Source organism: Carya illinoinensis, chromosome 11 (genome assembly GCF_018687715.1).
Source record: "Carya illinoinensis cultivar Pawnee chromosome 11, C.illinoinensisPawnee_v1, whole genome shotgun sequence".
In the NCBI taxonomy this organism is placed as follows: Eukaryota; Viridiplantae; Streptophyta; class Magnoliopsida; order Fagales; family Juglandaceae; genus Carya; species Carya illinoinensis.
The window spans coordinates 24,838,849-24,853,259 of NC_056762.1; the positions used below are offsets into that span (position 1 = coordinate 24,838,849).

Sequence of the window (14,411 nt, forward strand, 5' to 3'; positions counted from 1 at the left end):
TAATTTTTAATTATCTAATGTCACATGATCATGAAATATAATAAGAATTATTAGTATTAAAATGATAAATAACATTACTCTACATAATAATAATAATAATAAATTGAATATTTCAAACAATTTCCTAAAATAGAAAAAGTTTAAGGCGTACGTCCGTCCATGCATGGAGGTTTTTATTTTTTTAATTTTTCCATAGCATCTTTTTCACCATCAATTGCATATTCTGTTTTTAAATTTTTCTGTTTTTTTCTTTACTATATCCACCACTCTAGATAACAGTAATGTTAAGTATAAATTTTAGAATTTTACTGTACATTAGTAACTGTTTCCAGCTAACTCCAGGCGGCTTTTTTTCCCATCATCACCGAACACCCCATCTCTCCATCTACCCCTCTCTCTCTCTCTTCGACCTCTCTCTCTCTACGAATACTGCAATCATTATATATATATATATATACACAAATTAAGGCATTTAGGTCATAAATTGCAATTAGCCGTCTATGGCTTTGGTTACTTATAATTTCTTCTCTTCTCTTATACTATATATAATCGGGAAGGGATCGATATGTAAATATGGAAAATGCTATATATATAATATATATAGTATATATATCCCAATTTGGAATATTTGTCTCTTAATTTTGACTGTTAGTATATTTTGTTTTTAATTTTTAATATTTTTTTAGAATATTTAAAAAAACAACTACTAGTAATTTCTATATTTTTTCAAATATTAAAAAAATAGCTAATTGCGCTGGAAGCTGCACGCCAAATAAAAACTGAACTGGTGTATATATATACATGGTCGTGCTCGATCGAGTTTAGATTCTAACGTTCGGAAAACTGGAATTTTCCATTTGAAAAGGATATAATATAGGTGGTCCCCACTCTGACAAGATCGAATAGAAACAAAAATGGAGAATTATCGTCAGCTATATTATATGCAAATACAAAATAGTATAAAAGCCATGCCTGGACCATCAATATTATTTATATATATATATGTATCGTTCACGTATGGACAGTTGCATGCACACCAACAGTAACCTAGCTTGCACCTCGGGGAAAGGTGACCGTTTGAACTAACAGGTCGGTCTGAACTCAGAATAGTAAATGCCACAGATCACACCTTGCATTTAGGTTTATAATTACTTCTGCCCATTTGAAAGTGTGTATGTATATATATATATTAAGATTAAGATAACCTTAAATATACATGACAACCACATGCATGTCAGGAACACAACGTTATACTGAAAAGACACTAAAGTAGAGCCCCCTTAAAAAAAAAAAATGCATGGCCCATATATTATATGGCTGTCTAAAGAAAAATTGAAATCTGCATCTCAATAATTTGCGACGTATACATGTACTCATGTTTCTTTACCAAAAGCAAACTCACAATTAATGAAATTATAATATAATGTCAACCAAGAAATATTATTATATATAAATGTAATCAAGAATCGAGAGGGAGATCCATGTGTGAAATGACATGGTCGGAGAGATCGACAGGAGACTAAACGATACGTAGGAGGTATCTGAGGTCACGAGTGGTACAAATCCAAAGAGACGGTGACCCCACATACAGACGTGTGTCCGATTTCAGCCAAACATATATACCAGGAACCCTACACGTATAAGCTACCCTACCCCCCTCAAATTAAGCGAGGGAAGCATAAAAAATGACCGTTAGAAACACCAAAACTATAGTATTTTTAAGACAAAATATCAGACACTCCAATCTGTCTCTCTAGCTAGCTTCTTCCTGCATTTCATATACACATATATTCCTGCTACTTGGAGTCTCCAGGCAAAGAAAACGTTACCCAAGAATTCATCGAACATTCAGACATTTTCTCCCTATCTCTCTCTCTCTCTCTCTCTCTCTCTCTCTCTTATTTTTTTCTCTCAGAATTTAATGTTGTTTTAATGGCTTCTCTCAGCAATTCCTTCCTCTTCTCATTCTTCTTCTTCGTTTTTAGTTTCTTATTATGTCTTTCGCCTTTACAGGTTACCAGCTTTCACCGCCGCAGCCTCCTCAGTTTAATGAATGGCACAGTTTCTACCAACGTCTCAACCGGGCACCACCATAAGTGGGTCGGACCCATCGGCTGCCGCGTCATCACTGTCAACGGTAATGGATCCGCCGACTTCAGGTCCGTCCAAAAGGCCGTAGATTCTATCCCAGTAAACAATACAGAGAGCGTCGTAATTCAAATCAGCGCCGGATATTACAAGTAAGAATTCAATTCTAGCTAGCTGCATCAGTCCCAATTCTAGCTACCTTTTCTCTGCATCAGTCCCTCCCCGCTCATTCTGTAGTTTCTTTAACGAAACTAGCATTTCTGGTTTTTATTCTACCATTAAAGATGCTTAGATTCTGGGTAGTTATCAGAATGAGACCGCTTGAATTAATGAGTGGATGTAACGTACATTCAAAATGTACATAATTATAAGGAGATGGAAGGTACATAAATTCTATCGTACTGGATTGATTTGGTGCAGAGAAAAGGTACTGGTGCCCGTGACGAAGCCGTACATAACATTTGAAGGAGCGGGGAGGGACGTGACGGTGATTGAATGGCATGACAGGGCCTGTGACCGTGGCGCCAATGGCCAGCAGCTGCGTACATACAGAACTGCTTCTGTTACTGTTTTTGCCAATTATTTCTCTGCGAGAAACATCAGCTTCAAGGTACGTATTGTACTCCTCCTACTGCATAATCTAAGTATGCATATTTACGGCATGGAAAATAATATTTATAATTTTAAAATATATAAATATTATATAATATTTTTTAATAAATTAATTAAATATTAGATTTATATAAAAAGAATTAATCTTATTTCTTTTCAAAATTATTATATCTCATTTATGCATTATACGACTGTAAGTATCGTTACCATAATCGCACATTGCTCATGCCGTGGGGTTTAAATGTAGGAAAAGTGCCACCACAGCAGTTGAAAGGCCTTTCTGTGCAATTATTTTGTTGTTACGTGACATTTTATGTATCATAAATAAAAATAAATGTTTGAGATGAAAATAAAATGAATTCATTTTAATAAAAAATAATCATTTTCATTAGTCAATAAATTAGCATTTCTCTTATAACGAATAAACTTTGGTAAATATATATGAGAGAAGTAATGAAGTGTTTTTTCTTTTTTCCCGGACCCCTTTTACCACAATTAGAGTACACCAATATTTAAACTAAAATTCATTTCCCAAGTTGGATACAACCATGGATGCACTTCGAGTCTAGAATTAAATAGGATAATTAAGATAATTTTCACTGGAACGTACGTACGTACATGCAAATGTTGACGGCATGTATATATGTGTTAATATAACAGAATACAGCGCCAGCACCATTGCCGGGAATGCAGGGATGGCAAGCGGTGGCATTTCGCATTGCGGGGGATAAGGCGTACTTCTCCGGCTGTGGATTCTATGGTGCACAAGACACCCTTTGTGACGACGCAGGACGGCATTACTTCAAGGAGTGTTACATTGAGGGCTCCATAGACTTCATTTTTGGGAATGGCCGCTCCATGTACAAGGTATTACTTATCAATTAAGCTACTTAATTCATTTGCTGCGAATATGATTATCCTTATCATCCTAGGTGTACGTAGAATAATTCATGCAATCCGTACCTTTCATATATATACTTCATTTTCTGGAAAAAAAAAAAAGTATGTAAATCAACTGCTTAATTAGGAGAACAAAAGGCTGGTTGTTATAGCCAATCGAGCAAAAGAAAGGGCCAAAAGGCCGGATCTGGTCATCATAATCAGTCGAGCAAAAGAAAATGCCAAAAGGCTGTCAGCTCATTTTTCTCCGCTATCTGCAGTAATATCTCAAAGGAAGAGGAACTTTTTTCCGGCAAAAAAGTTCATTTACCTTTACCTTTTTTCTTTTTCCCATGTCTTTGTTTATACGTTTTTTTATTTTCTGACTGAAGCACGCATTATCCAAGATTCTTAAAAGGGGCGTGATCTGAAAGAAACAGGCGTTATGGTATCAAATCATTTGTTTATTAATGCTTTATGTTATTAATTATTGGGATACAAACGTACTTATGCATGCGCAAAGTGTTAAGATGTCTACGGATGGGACTGCAATCAATGTACCCATTCGGAAAAAATTCAGTACCTGCATGAATTTTGCCCATGGACTTATGCTATCATCTGATGTACTTCCCATTTATAAGTATGCAATATTAATGTCAAGCAAATTAAAGGTGAACAACAATGTTTTAGTTTCACTGTCACATCTCGTTACGATATCGTTAGAAGCAGCGAGAGTCTAGAAATATTAATTCATGCATGAAGCATGGTTTCCATTACATGCAGGTGAGTGCATATATCTTTTTTACTTGAAAAACTTAGAAAACTTTTACCATAAATAAATCTCTCTTTCTTTCTTTTTTTGACAATAAATTAACGATGGTTGGTCCATTGGCACCTACAGAAGTGTGAGCTACATTCCATAGCCACAAAGTTCGGTTCCATCGCAGCACAATATAGACGCACGCCGTATGAGAAGACGGGCTTCGCATTTGTTCACTGCAAAGTCACGGGTACAGGACCACTCTATGTGGGACGAGCTATGGGCCAGTACGCAAGGATTGTCTACTCGTATACATACTTCGACAACTTGGTTGCACATGGTGGCTGGGACGTCGACTGGGAAACCAACACCAAGAACAAGTGAGGCCTCTGTTCACATCATCATCCTATCATTTCTTATTGCTAATGATCATCACGCCCTTTGATTCTCTTGGATCTGTTTTTGTCAACATTAGGGACCCGCCACCTCCATTTGTTGCCTTTTGACTTTTCATAAACTTGCGGGGGCCATTTTTTTTTTTTTTGAGGGTTGGGTCCTAGCTGTTTCACAGTTTTCAATAACCGAAAGGCAAGATTTAAGGGGTTGGCCTGTGGGGACAAAAAAGAGTAGGGCAGTGGATCCCCACTATGTCACACAAATCAGTCAACAAAACATGTCGTTGAAAGCACAAAAACTCATAATTGAGGGCCTTAAGACATCAGATATTCAGATTTCTCTTAATTCACAGAACGGCATATTACTAGGGTTTCACTACATGCTCTTAGATTTCTATGATCTATAGTTTATGTTTATTTTCTTTTTACAAGTCGTGATCAGATACATATTTCATATTGATGATATTCATAATAGCTAGGATTTTGTTAATTTATATAAAAACTTTATTCTTCGCACCGGTTTAGAGAAGTATTACAGTTGTAAAAAGATTTTATAAAAATAAACTCACAAAACATGATTTTATGCAATACTTTAAACCTATTTTATAATAAAAGTCATTCTGCAATTCGATATATCATATTAAATTATATTAACTTATAAGTTTACAACCCATTAATCTTTATATGTGTGGGTCATGGGAGGTTTGCTCCTACCTTTTTAATGTTTTAAATAAATAGAAAAAGGTGGACAACCTAATATAAATTTGATTCTAAATTAAAATTGCCAAGTTGCAATAATTAGTTGAATTAATGACGTTGGGTATGTTGCCTTACATGCAGGACGGTGTTTGTGGGAGTGTACAAGTGCTGGGGCCCGGGAGCTGAGGCACTGAGATGGATATCTGGGGCAAAAGAGCTAGATTACGACTCCGCCCATCGTTTCCTTGTCAAGAGCTTCGTCAATGGGAGGCATTGGATCGCACCCTCAGACGCCTAACATCTATATATACATGATACATGAGAATCTATTTGTTTAATTAATTAATTATTTTTTCTCTCTCACTCTCGATCTTTATAATAATATTGGAATCATTATTTTTCAAAGCTGCTAGCCCAAGAAAATAATACATATTCGATATTATAGACTACATGGAAATTGTTATTCATTTACTGTAATTGCCGGCCAGAAAATAAATATTTATTTTTTCCATTTGGAAATTCATTTTATTCATGGTTTTATTTTTTTGTTATTATTACTAGTATTCATCATATTTAATATCGAGAATAAAGTATCATAAACTCGTTAATCTTCGATCGTGATCTTTTTGCCATTTCTGATATTGACAATAAAATAATTGTTCCCAAAAGCCGGTGAACTAGATGGAACAAGGAATTTAAAATAAAATAATATACATGGCCAATCAATATTCAATAAGGAAACTATAATTATGAGATATTGTTGGGATTGGATTCGGAAGTTGGGAGAGATTGGGTTGGGTAAAGTGGGGTGGGCGTCATATATAGATCGGAAAATGACTCAATATTGATAGGATGTGAATGGATTTTCCAATTAAATTTGGTATTTTGCAACCTCATGATAAATACCTGCATGCATGTTGATAATAGTCGAATTTATAATGTATAACTTAATTTACTACTTTAAATACAAATATTATCACAATTATATATAGTGTTAATCCAGTCGATCTTTAAATAAAACAGTATCACAATTATATTTAATGAAGGAATTGAGATTGGAGAAGAATTATAAGGTTAATACGACGTTGATGTGTGTGAGAAGATAGATTTGTATAGATTGAAAATATTATTAGGAAAAGAGATTAAGTACTACTCTTAAAAGGGTAGATAATGAAAAGAAGCAAAAAAATCTCGATTGGCATAAAAAGTGGGGAGTATAAACGTGAAGATAAAATAAAAAAAAAATAAAAAAAACTTTAGAAGTGGATCTACCGTTCGCACCAAAAAATGCAAAATTAGGATAAAGTCAAAAGAAAAGAGAGAGAGAGAGAGAGAGACGTTGGACATTACTCGTGCACAAAATAAGGAAGAAGATATATAGATGAAGGCTAACCGACGTAAAGGCAAAAAAAAGAAGCAGCAGCGCAAGTCTCGCTGGACACTTGCACAATATATATATATATATATATATATATAAAAGAAAAGATCATCAGATAAGTGAAGGCTAACGAATAGTTAAAAAAAAAAAAAGAGGGGAGATAGAATAGGAAACGGAATTAAACGGAATTCACAAGCTTTTCAAGCACTATATAAATACCAGACGCTCTATACATTTTCGAGTCTTCGACAGTAGAAAAAGTTCTCTGCGGCCTAGGAGCGGACAGATTTAACAAAGAAAAGAAATCTACCTCCGGCCACTTTTTGCATATATTTACATCATGTGAGTAGTGTAATTTTTTTATTTTTCTTTAGTTTCTTCTAAATTATTTATGTTCAGATTTTAATGTTTATATTTTGCATGAACATGGTTTAGCGAAAAAGTAATTTATGTTTATTTACGTTCAAATTTTAGAGTTTATTTTCATGAACATGATATCTAGCTAAATTTTCAATTAAGATTGAGGATGACAATTAAAACTGGTTTCTAGATTATCATGTAGATGTTTTGGAAGAATCAATTATCATAAATATATTACTATGAATTGATGAGGTGAATTTTAAAATCTTAGTTTATTCTCCACTAATAGTTTATTCATTGTTAGACTAATTTGCATCTTTGGAATTTATTTTTCATTCTTTTATTTTTATTAGTTTATTAGATTAATTATTTTTTCTTTGATTCATTGATTTTTTTAGTTCTTAGTTATTAATAACTCATTTTTATGAACTAGATTAGAATTTATTTAGCTTATATTTGATTAGTTTTCTACATTTTTACAATTACCTATAGTTCTTACTAAACTAACAAGAGCCACTATGTGCACTAGAAAAGGATACATCATAGGTCAAACTAGGGTTGTACAGATTAACCACCCACCCAGCCCGCCCCAAATTTCCGACCCGACCTGATCCAAATTGGCCGAATTGGAATAAGTTGGGACTGAAGCAAAAATTTCCGTTTTACTTCCGCTTTGCTTCGAAACAATTCTAGTATTAGCTGATAACCGAAGTAATCTAAAATAATAAATTTATATTAAAGTAATTGAGGGAAAAAGCTAAAAAGGATGCATGTGATCTGAAATAATAGATGTATATTAAAGTAATTGAGGGAAAAAGTAAGTACTGTCTCAAAAGTTAAAAGCAAGAACATTAAAAAAAAAAAAAAAAGTGTCTGAAAAAGCTTGAGCATGCCTACTCCACTACCCTTTCCCAAAAGATTGAAGAACAAACCCTCATGAACAACTCAGAGCTTCAAAACTCAAGAGCCTTGGCCAAGCTCAAGATGCAAAGAAATTCACCATCTCCATGACCCAACAAGTTTGCCCTTCAAGTGGACCTAGCAGGATGTGTCCATCAAGGTCTAGAACAGATAAATACGATGACTGTGGTTGTGGTAGTGACGGTGGTGATGGTGAGGATGGTAATGGTTGTAGTGGTGATGGTGAACAAATTGTGAGGACTGATAGCCAAATTGTGGATGGAAGGAGTCGGAATACCCACTACCTTCCGAACTGATTTCGGTTTCAGTTAATCTGTTAGCAGAAGCTTCAGAAATATATTTTCGGTTAACTGTTAATTTTCGGGTCAGGTTGGAATACCTTATTTCAAGCCATTTCGGATTAAATGAACAGCCCTAGGTCAAACAATCCAACAAGAATCCATCTATTCCCCCCTCCCAAAAAGGGTCAAATAGTCCAACAAGAATCCATCTATTCCCCCCACCCCCCAACACAAAAAAAAAAAAAAAAAAAAAAAAAAAGGAATGCCTGGGGTCAAATAGTCCAACAAGAATCCATCTATTCCCCCCCCCCCCCCCCCTAAAAAAAAGAAAAAGGAATGCCTATGGCCTAGAGCAAGGAAGATTAGTGCAGCACCCTGAAAATTGCTGTAGAAAAGTAGTTACCCAACAAAATTGTAACATTTCTATATATCCATTCAAACACAAGTAGAACCAAGAATTACAAACACATAGAGATATCCATCTTAGTGTGTATATAATGCAGTTAGAAATTAAGATTTATATCCCTGAAATTTTTGCAAAGTCCCAATAAATATTTCAACCTAAGCCTGGCAAAGCAAGTAATTCACAAACTTGACTACCAGGATACTAAAAAAACAAAGCAATTAAGCAACATAACTATAGCCTACCTCACGACATCGGCAACTTGCAAATATTGAACAACAATACACACATGGAGAAAATAAACAATCCTGATCATGAAGTTACATAGACTTCAGCTATATATCCACCAACTCCTTGTTAAATTGTGATGTGCACACTTTCTCTAAGATGCAGTGATTCATTTGCATCAATTTCCTTTAATAAAAATAGTATATATTGTAGGTCTTCTAGAGCTAGATTAGTTATAGTTAATAATTTTTTCAATCCCAATTCCCTTTCTTTTTCTTAACAAGTCCATCTAAATCCTAATATAACTTTATTTCTTAGCTTCCCAACTACACTATCATTTGACTCAATAGCAATATGGACAAGAGTAGGATGGAAATGCGTCGAAATATGAAAGAATATGTTGATGGTGTTAATGAGTTTTTAAAGTTTGTAAGTGACAACATGGGTATTGATGGGCTAATCTATTGCCCATGTAATATGGTGCACGACCACTTGATATACTATGGAGTTTGTCAGGGTTACACAATTTGGTATACTCATGATGAGAAAGTAAATTCTACACCTAATGTTGGTACTAATACCCCCGTCAATGATGAGCAAAGCCAAAAAGGCCCTAATGAGATGCAGACAATGTTGCATGATATTTTTCCTACTTTTGTGACTAAAGTGGTCGAAGGTAGGGTTGAAACAGGTGTGGAAGCTAAAGTAATAGATGAAAATTCTCAAGGTCCCAATGGGGGTGTTCAAAAGTTTTATAACATGTTGAAAGATGCCGATGAGCCATTATATGAAGGGTGTACAAAACATAATAGGTTTAGTGCTATTGTACGTTTGTGGAATATGAAATGTTTAGGCGGATGAAGTAACAATATCTTTGCATAACTTCCTAAATTTCTAAATGAGTTACTTCCGTTTAGAGCATCATTATCTAAGAATACACATGAGGCTGAAAAGTATATGAGTGACTTAGGGCTTGAATGAGTAAAAATTACAGTATGTCCTAATAGTTGTATGTTGTTTTGGAAGAATAATGGAAATAGATAAACATGTATATTTTTCCAAACTTCAAAGTGGAAGCAAAATACTAATAGGAATGGTAGGAATAAAAGAAGCCCATCAAAGGTTTTGTGTTTGTTTCCTTTGAAGTCAAGATTGCAAAGACTTTTTATGTCATTGAAAAACTGCTTCACACATGAAGTGGCATGCTGAAAGTCAAACAGATGATGGTGCATTACGACATCTAGCTAATGGGATAGCTTGGAAGACGTTTGACTCACAACACAATGATTTTGCATCTGACCCATGCAATGTCAATTTTGAATTTGTTGTGGCTGGATTTAATTCTTTTGGTAACATAAGCATTTTTCACAATACTTGGTCAGTTATGCTCATACCTTATAATTTGCCTCCTTAGATGTTCATGAAACGATTGACTTTCATATAGGCCCATGTTCACCCTTTATGAAAATAGATGTGTACCTTGAACTTTTAATAGTAGAACTGAATGAATTATGTGAGGTCGATTGATGAGGCTTTACTTTGAACTTTGGTAAGTCAAAGAAAATATTGTGCTTCTTCCATATGGATTGCATTTCAAGATCATGTTCACTAATCCTTTTTCTATTATGCATGTTGGCGACATATTCAACATTCTATAATTGTCTCATAATAGCATCTCCATTTGGCACAATGGAGGATTAATTTCTTTCATACCATCAAATGCACAAGTTTGTTTTCTCTACCTATGATCCATCAGTAAAAATCTTCTATGTCCCATAATGAAAACTTTTTTCCATATTTTAACCACTTAGACCATGTATTATGCATACATTAAGGACACTTATAATGGTCTTTCATACTCCATCCAGACAAATCACCATATGTAGGAAAGTCATTGATTGTCCACATCAAGATTGCATGCATCGTAAACATTCTTTTAGAGTAGGCATTGTAGGTCGTTGATCTAGCCTTCTATAATTCCTTCAGTTATGCTATTAAAGGCTCGAGGTACACATCTAATTTCATAGATAGTGAAGATGGGCCTGAGATTATCAATAATTACTTGAAAGTCGATCGTTTCATATTCATCTAAGGGGGTAAATTATAAGGTATGAGCATAATTGGCCAAGTACTATGAGAAATGCTCATGTTATCAAAAGGATTGAATCCATCCGTGGCTAATACAAGTCTGACATTGCATGGGTTAGATGCAAAATCATTGTGTTGTGAGTCAAGTGTCTTCCAAGCTATCCCATATGCTGGATGTCATAATACACCATCATCTATTCGACCTTCAGCATGCCACTTCATGTGTGAAGTAGTTTCTGATGACATAAAAAGTCTTTGCAATATTGACTTCAAAGGAAACAAACACAAAACCTTTGATGAGCTTCTTTTATTCCTACCATTCCTATTAGTATTTTGCTTCCACTTTGAAGTTTGGCAAAACATACATGTTTCTCTATTTCCATTATTCTTCCAAAACAACATACAGGTATTAGGACATACTGGGACTTTTACTCATTCAAACCCTAAGTCACTCATATATTTTTTAACCTCATTTGTATTCTTAGATAATGATGCTCTCGACGAAAGTAACTCATTTAAAAATTCAAGAAGCTATGCAAAGATATTGTTACTCCATCTACCTAAACATTTCATATTCCACAAACGTACAATAGCACTAAACCTACTATGTTTTGTACACCCTTCATATAATGGCTCATTGCCATCTTTCAATATGTTATAAAAATTTTGAACACCCTTATTGGGACCTTCAGAATTTTCATCTATTGCTTCAGCTTCCACACCTGTTTCAACCCTGCCTCCAACCACCTTAGTTACAAATGTAGGAAAAACATCTTACAACATTGTCTACATCTCACTAGGGCCTTCTTGGCTTTGCTCATCATTGACAAGGGTATTAGTACCAACATTAAGTGTAGAATTTACTGATGACTTGCAAAATTTCATATTGCAGATTTTACAAGTTCGCTCGAGCGGAGGCTTTTGGCCGCTCGAGCGAATTCAGGCAGATTCAAACGCTCGACTGCCGCTCGACAGGGAGCTCGAGCGGGTTGCTGAAAAACGAAGATCGCTCGAGCAGAGACATTGGCCGCTCGAGAGAAATCAGGCAGAGTCGAACGCTCGATGTGCGCTCGATAGGACGCTCGAGCCAAATCAGGCAGAGTCGAACGCTCGACGTGCGCTCGACACCCCGCTCGAGCAAACATCGTATTTTGACAGATTTTAGATTTTCCGCCGTGGGACCATATAAAAGCCATTTTTCACTCTAGAGTCGCGAGTTTTGACTGAGAACACTCTTTGGGACAGAAAAACACAGCTAGAAGGATTCAATTCATTTGTTTTGGAGAGGGAATTCCAATTATTGCACGTATGTTGGAATCATACACGAGCACGGACGAGAGAAAAGCGTTGAATCGTTCCCTTGAGCTTTTGACGACGAGTTGAGGCTGCAAGGAGGATTTTTCAGTGTTTATTTTCTTCTTCCCATCTTCTCAGAACAATTATGGTGAATTCGTTTATGTTGAATTCCATTTCTAGCATGAGCTAAATTTTCTTCATTCTAGGAAACCGATGTAACCTATTTCCGAACTATGCTTGATTGTCTATGCTAATTTAATGCAATTCTCTCTTTGTTTATCTGATTTATCCTGAATTTATTGCTTCTAATTAACTGGCCATTGATTAGATGATAAGTAATCTTGTGATTTGCTATCGAAAGAGGGAATCATAGGGTAGATCTTGGATATTTCAGCATAGGTAAGTATAAAGATCGAAAGACTTGTATGAACCTATGTAGTAGTTAAATCATTGATCTTATTGCGTTCTTAATTATTGAATTTGCATACTCTTGTGTGAATTGATAAACTAGAATCACTTCCAATTGACTATCGAAAGAGGCTTTTGGAAGAATTAGTGATTTGCTAATAGATAGAAGAGGATTAAATTAAGTTAGCTGGATGAGAAAAGCATAGTGAAGAATTAGGTGAAATCGATTTCCTAGAAGTTTTCTTCCCCATTGAATTTGATCTTCAAACATCAGTTTTATTTCCTTTGCTTATTTCTCTTTGAGTTGATCTAGTTTTATTTGCAACTACAAAAACCTTAGCGATTCCTCTAGATAAAATTGAGATTAGTATAATTTTGGTATTTGGCAAGAGTAAGGTACCAATCCCTGAGGACGATACTCTTCTTATTACTTTACTATAAAACTACGATACTGTGCACTTGCAGTTTTGCACCGGTCAAGTTTTTGGCGCCGTTGCCGGGGATTGGTTTATTCTTATTCTTTTCGTCAATATCGATACAAAGTAATCTTGGTTTTAATTTAGAATTTTGTTTTAATTTGTTCTACAGGTGTGTTTTTGACATTGGATGCGCCGTGCTAGATCTCGTGATATTATTCCTGTTGATCCAGAGATTGAAAGAACTCTTAGATCACTAAGAAGAAATAAGATACTAGCCATGGCTGAAGAAGATCGTGAGGTACTACCACGCACCTTGAAGGATTATGTACGACCAGTTGTGAACGGAAATTACTCGAGCATAATGCGTCAGCCAATCAATGCCAACAACTTTGAGCTCAAACCAGCTTTGATTAGCATGGTGCAGCAGGCTGAATTCAGCGGATCGCCACTGGATGATCCCAATATTCATTTGGCTATGTTCTTGGAGATTTGTGACACTGTGAAGATCAATGGTGTTACTGAAGACACCATTAGACTGAGATTGTTTCCTTTCTCTTTGAGGGACAAGGCTAGAGGTTGGCTACAATCTCTACAACCGGGAAGCATTGTTAGTTGGTAGGACATGGCTGAGAGGTTTCTTGCTAAATTCTTTCCTTCTGCAAAAACAGCCCAACTCAGGAGTGAGATTGGCCAGTTCAAGCAAAATGATTTTGAGTCACTCTATGAAGCATGGGAGAGGTATAAAGACTTAGTTCGACGTTGCCCACAACATGGATTGCCAGATTGGTTGCAAGTTCAGATGTTCTATAATGGGTTAAATGGGCAAACTCGAACTATAGTTGATGCTGCTTCTGGTGGAACTTTGATGTCGAAGACAGCTGAAGGTGCTACTGCACTTTTGGAAGAAATGGCCTCAAACAACTATCAATGGCCAACTGAGAGGACTTTGGCTAAGAAGGTTGCTGGAATTCATGACTTGGAGCCGATAGCAGCTCTTTCCGCTCAAGTAGCTACTCTATCTCATCAGATTTCAGCCTTGACAACACAAAGGATACCACAAAGTACAGAATATGTAGCATCCACAAGTATGATAGTTCCAAGCAATGAGGCGAGTCAAGAACAAGTTCAATATGTCAACAATCGAAACTACAATTATCGTGGTAATCCTATGCCAAATTACTATCATCCAAGGCTTA

At 35.5% G+C, this 14,411-nt stretch overlaps 1 protein-coding gene and 1 non-coding gene across 3 annotated transcripts; one reads left to right on the top strand and one right to left on the bottom strand.

The window, feature by feature from the left end:
* The first annotated feature begins 1,679 nt into the window (after window positions 1-1,679).
* On the top strand, window positions 1,680-5,961 carry LOC122280603 (probable pectinesterase 68). Of its 2 annotated transcripts, XM_043091568.1 has the most exons (5): window positions 1,686-2,240; window positions 2,509-2,698; window positions 3,361-3,567; window positions 4,481-4,719; window positions 5,575-5,961. In XM_043091568.1, the coding sequence occupies exons 1-5, from the start codon at window positions 1,933-1,935 to the stop codon at window positions 5,729-5,731; spliced, it is 1,101 nt and encodes a 366-aa protein (XP_042947502.1). In that variant the 5' UTR covers window positions 1,686-1,932; the 3' UTR covers window positions 5,732-5,961. The 2 variants fall into 2 exon arrangements, with proteins under 2 accessions (XP_042947503.1, XP_042947502.1); XM_043091569.1 differs by lacking the exon at window positions 3,361-3,567 and having other exon boundaries at window positions 1,680-2,240.
* A 7,924-nt stretch (window positions 5,962-13,885) lies between these two features.
* Window positions 13,886-13,992, bottom strand: LOC122283490. The gene has a single exon (XR_006230892.1). It is a non-coding gene; the product is annotated as a small nucleolar RNA R71 (small nucleolar RNA).
* Window positions 13,993-14,411: the final 419 nt, after the last annotated feature.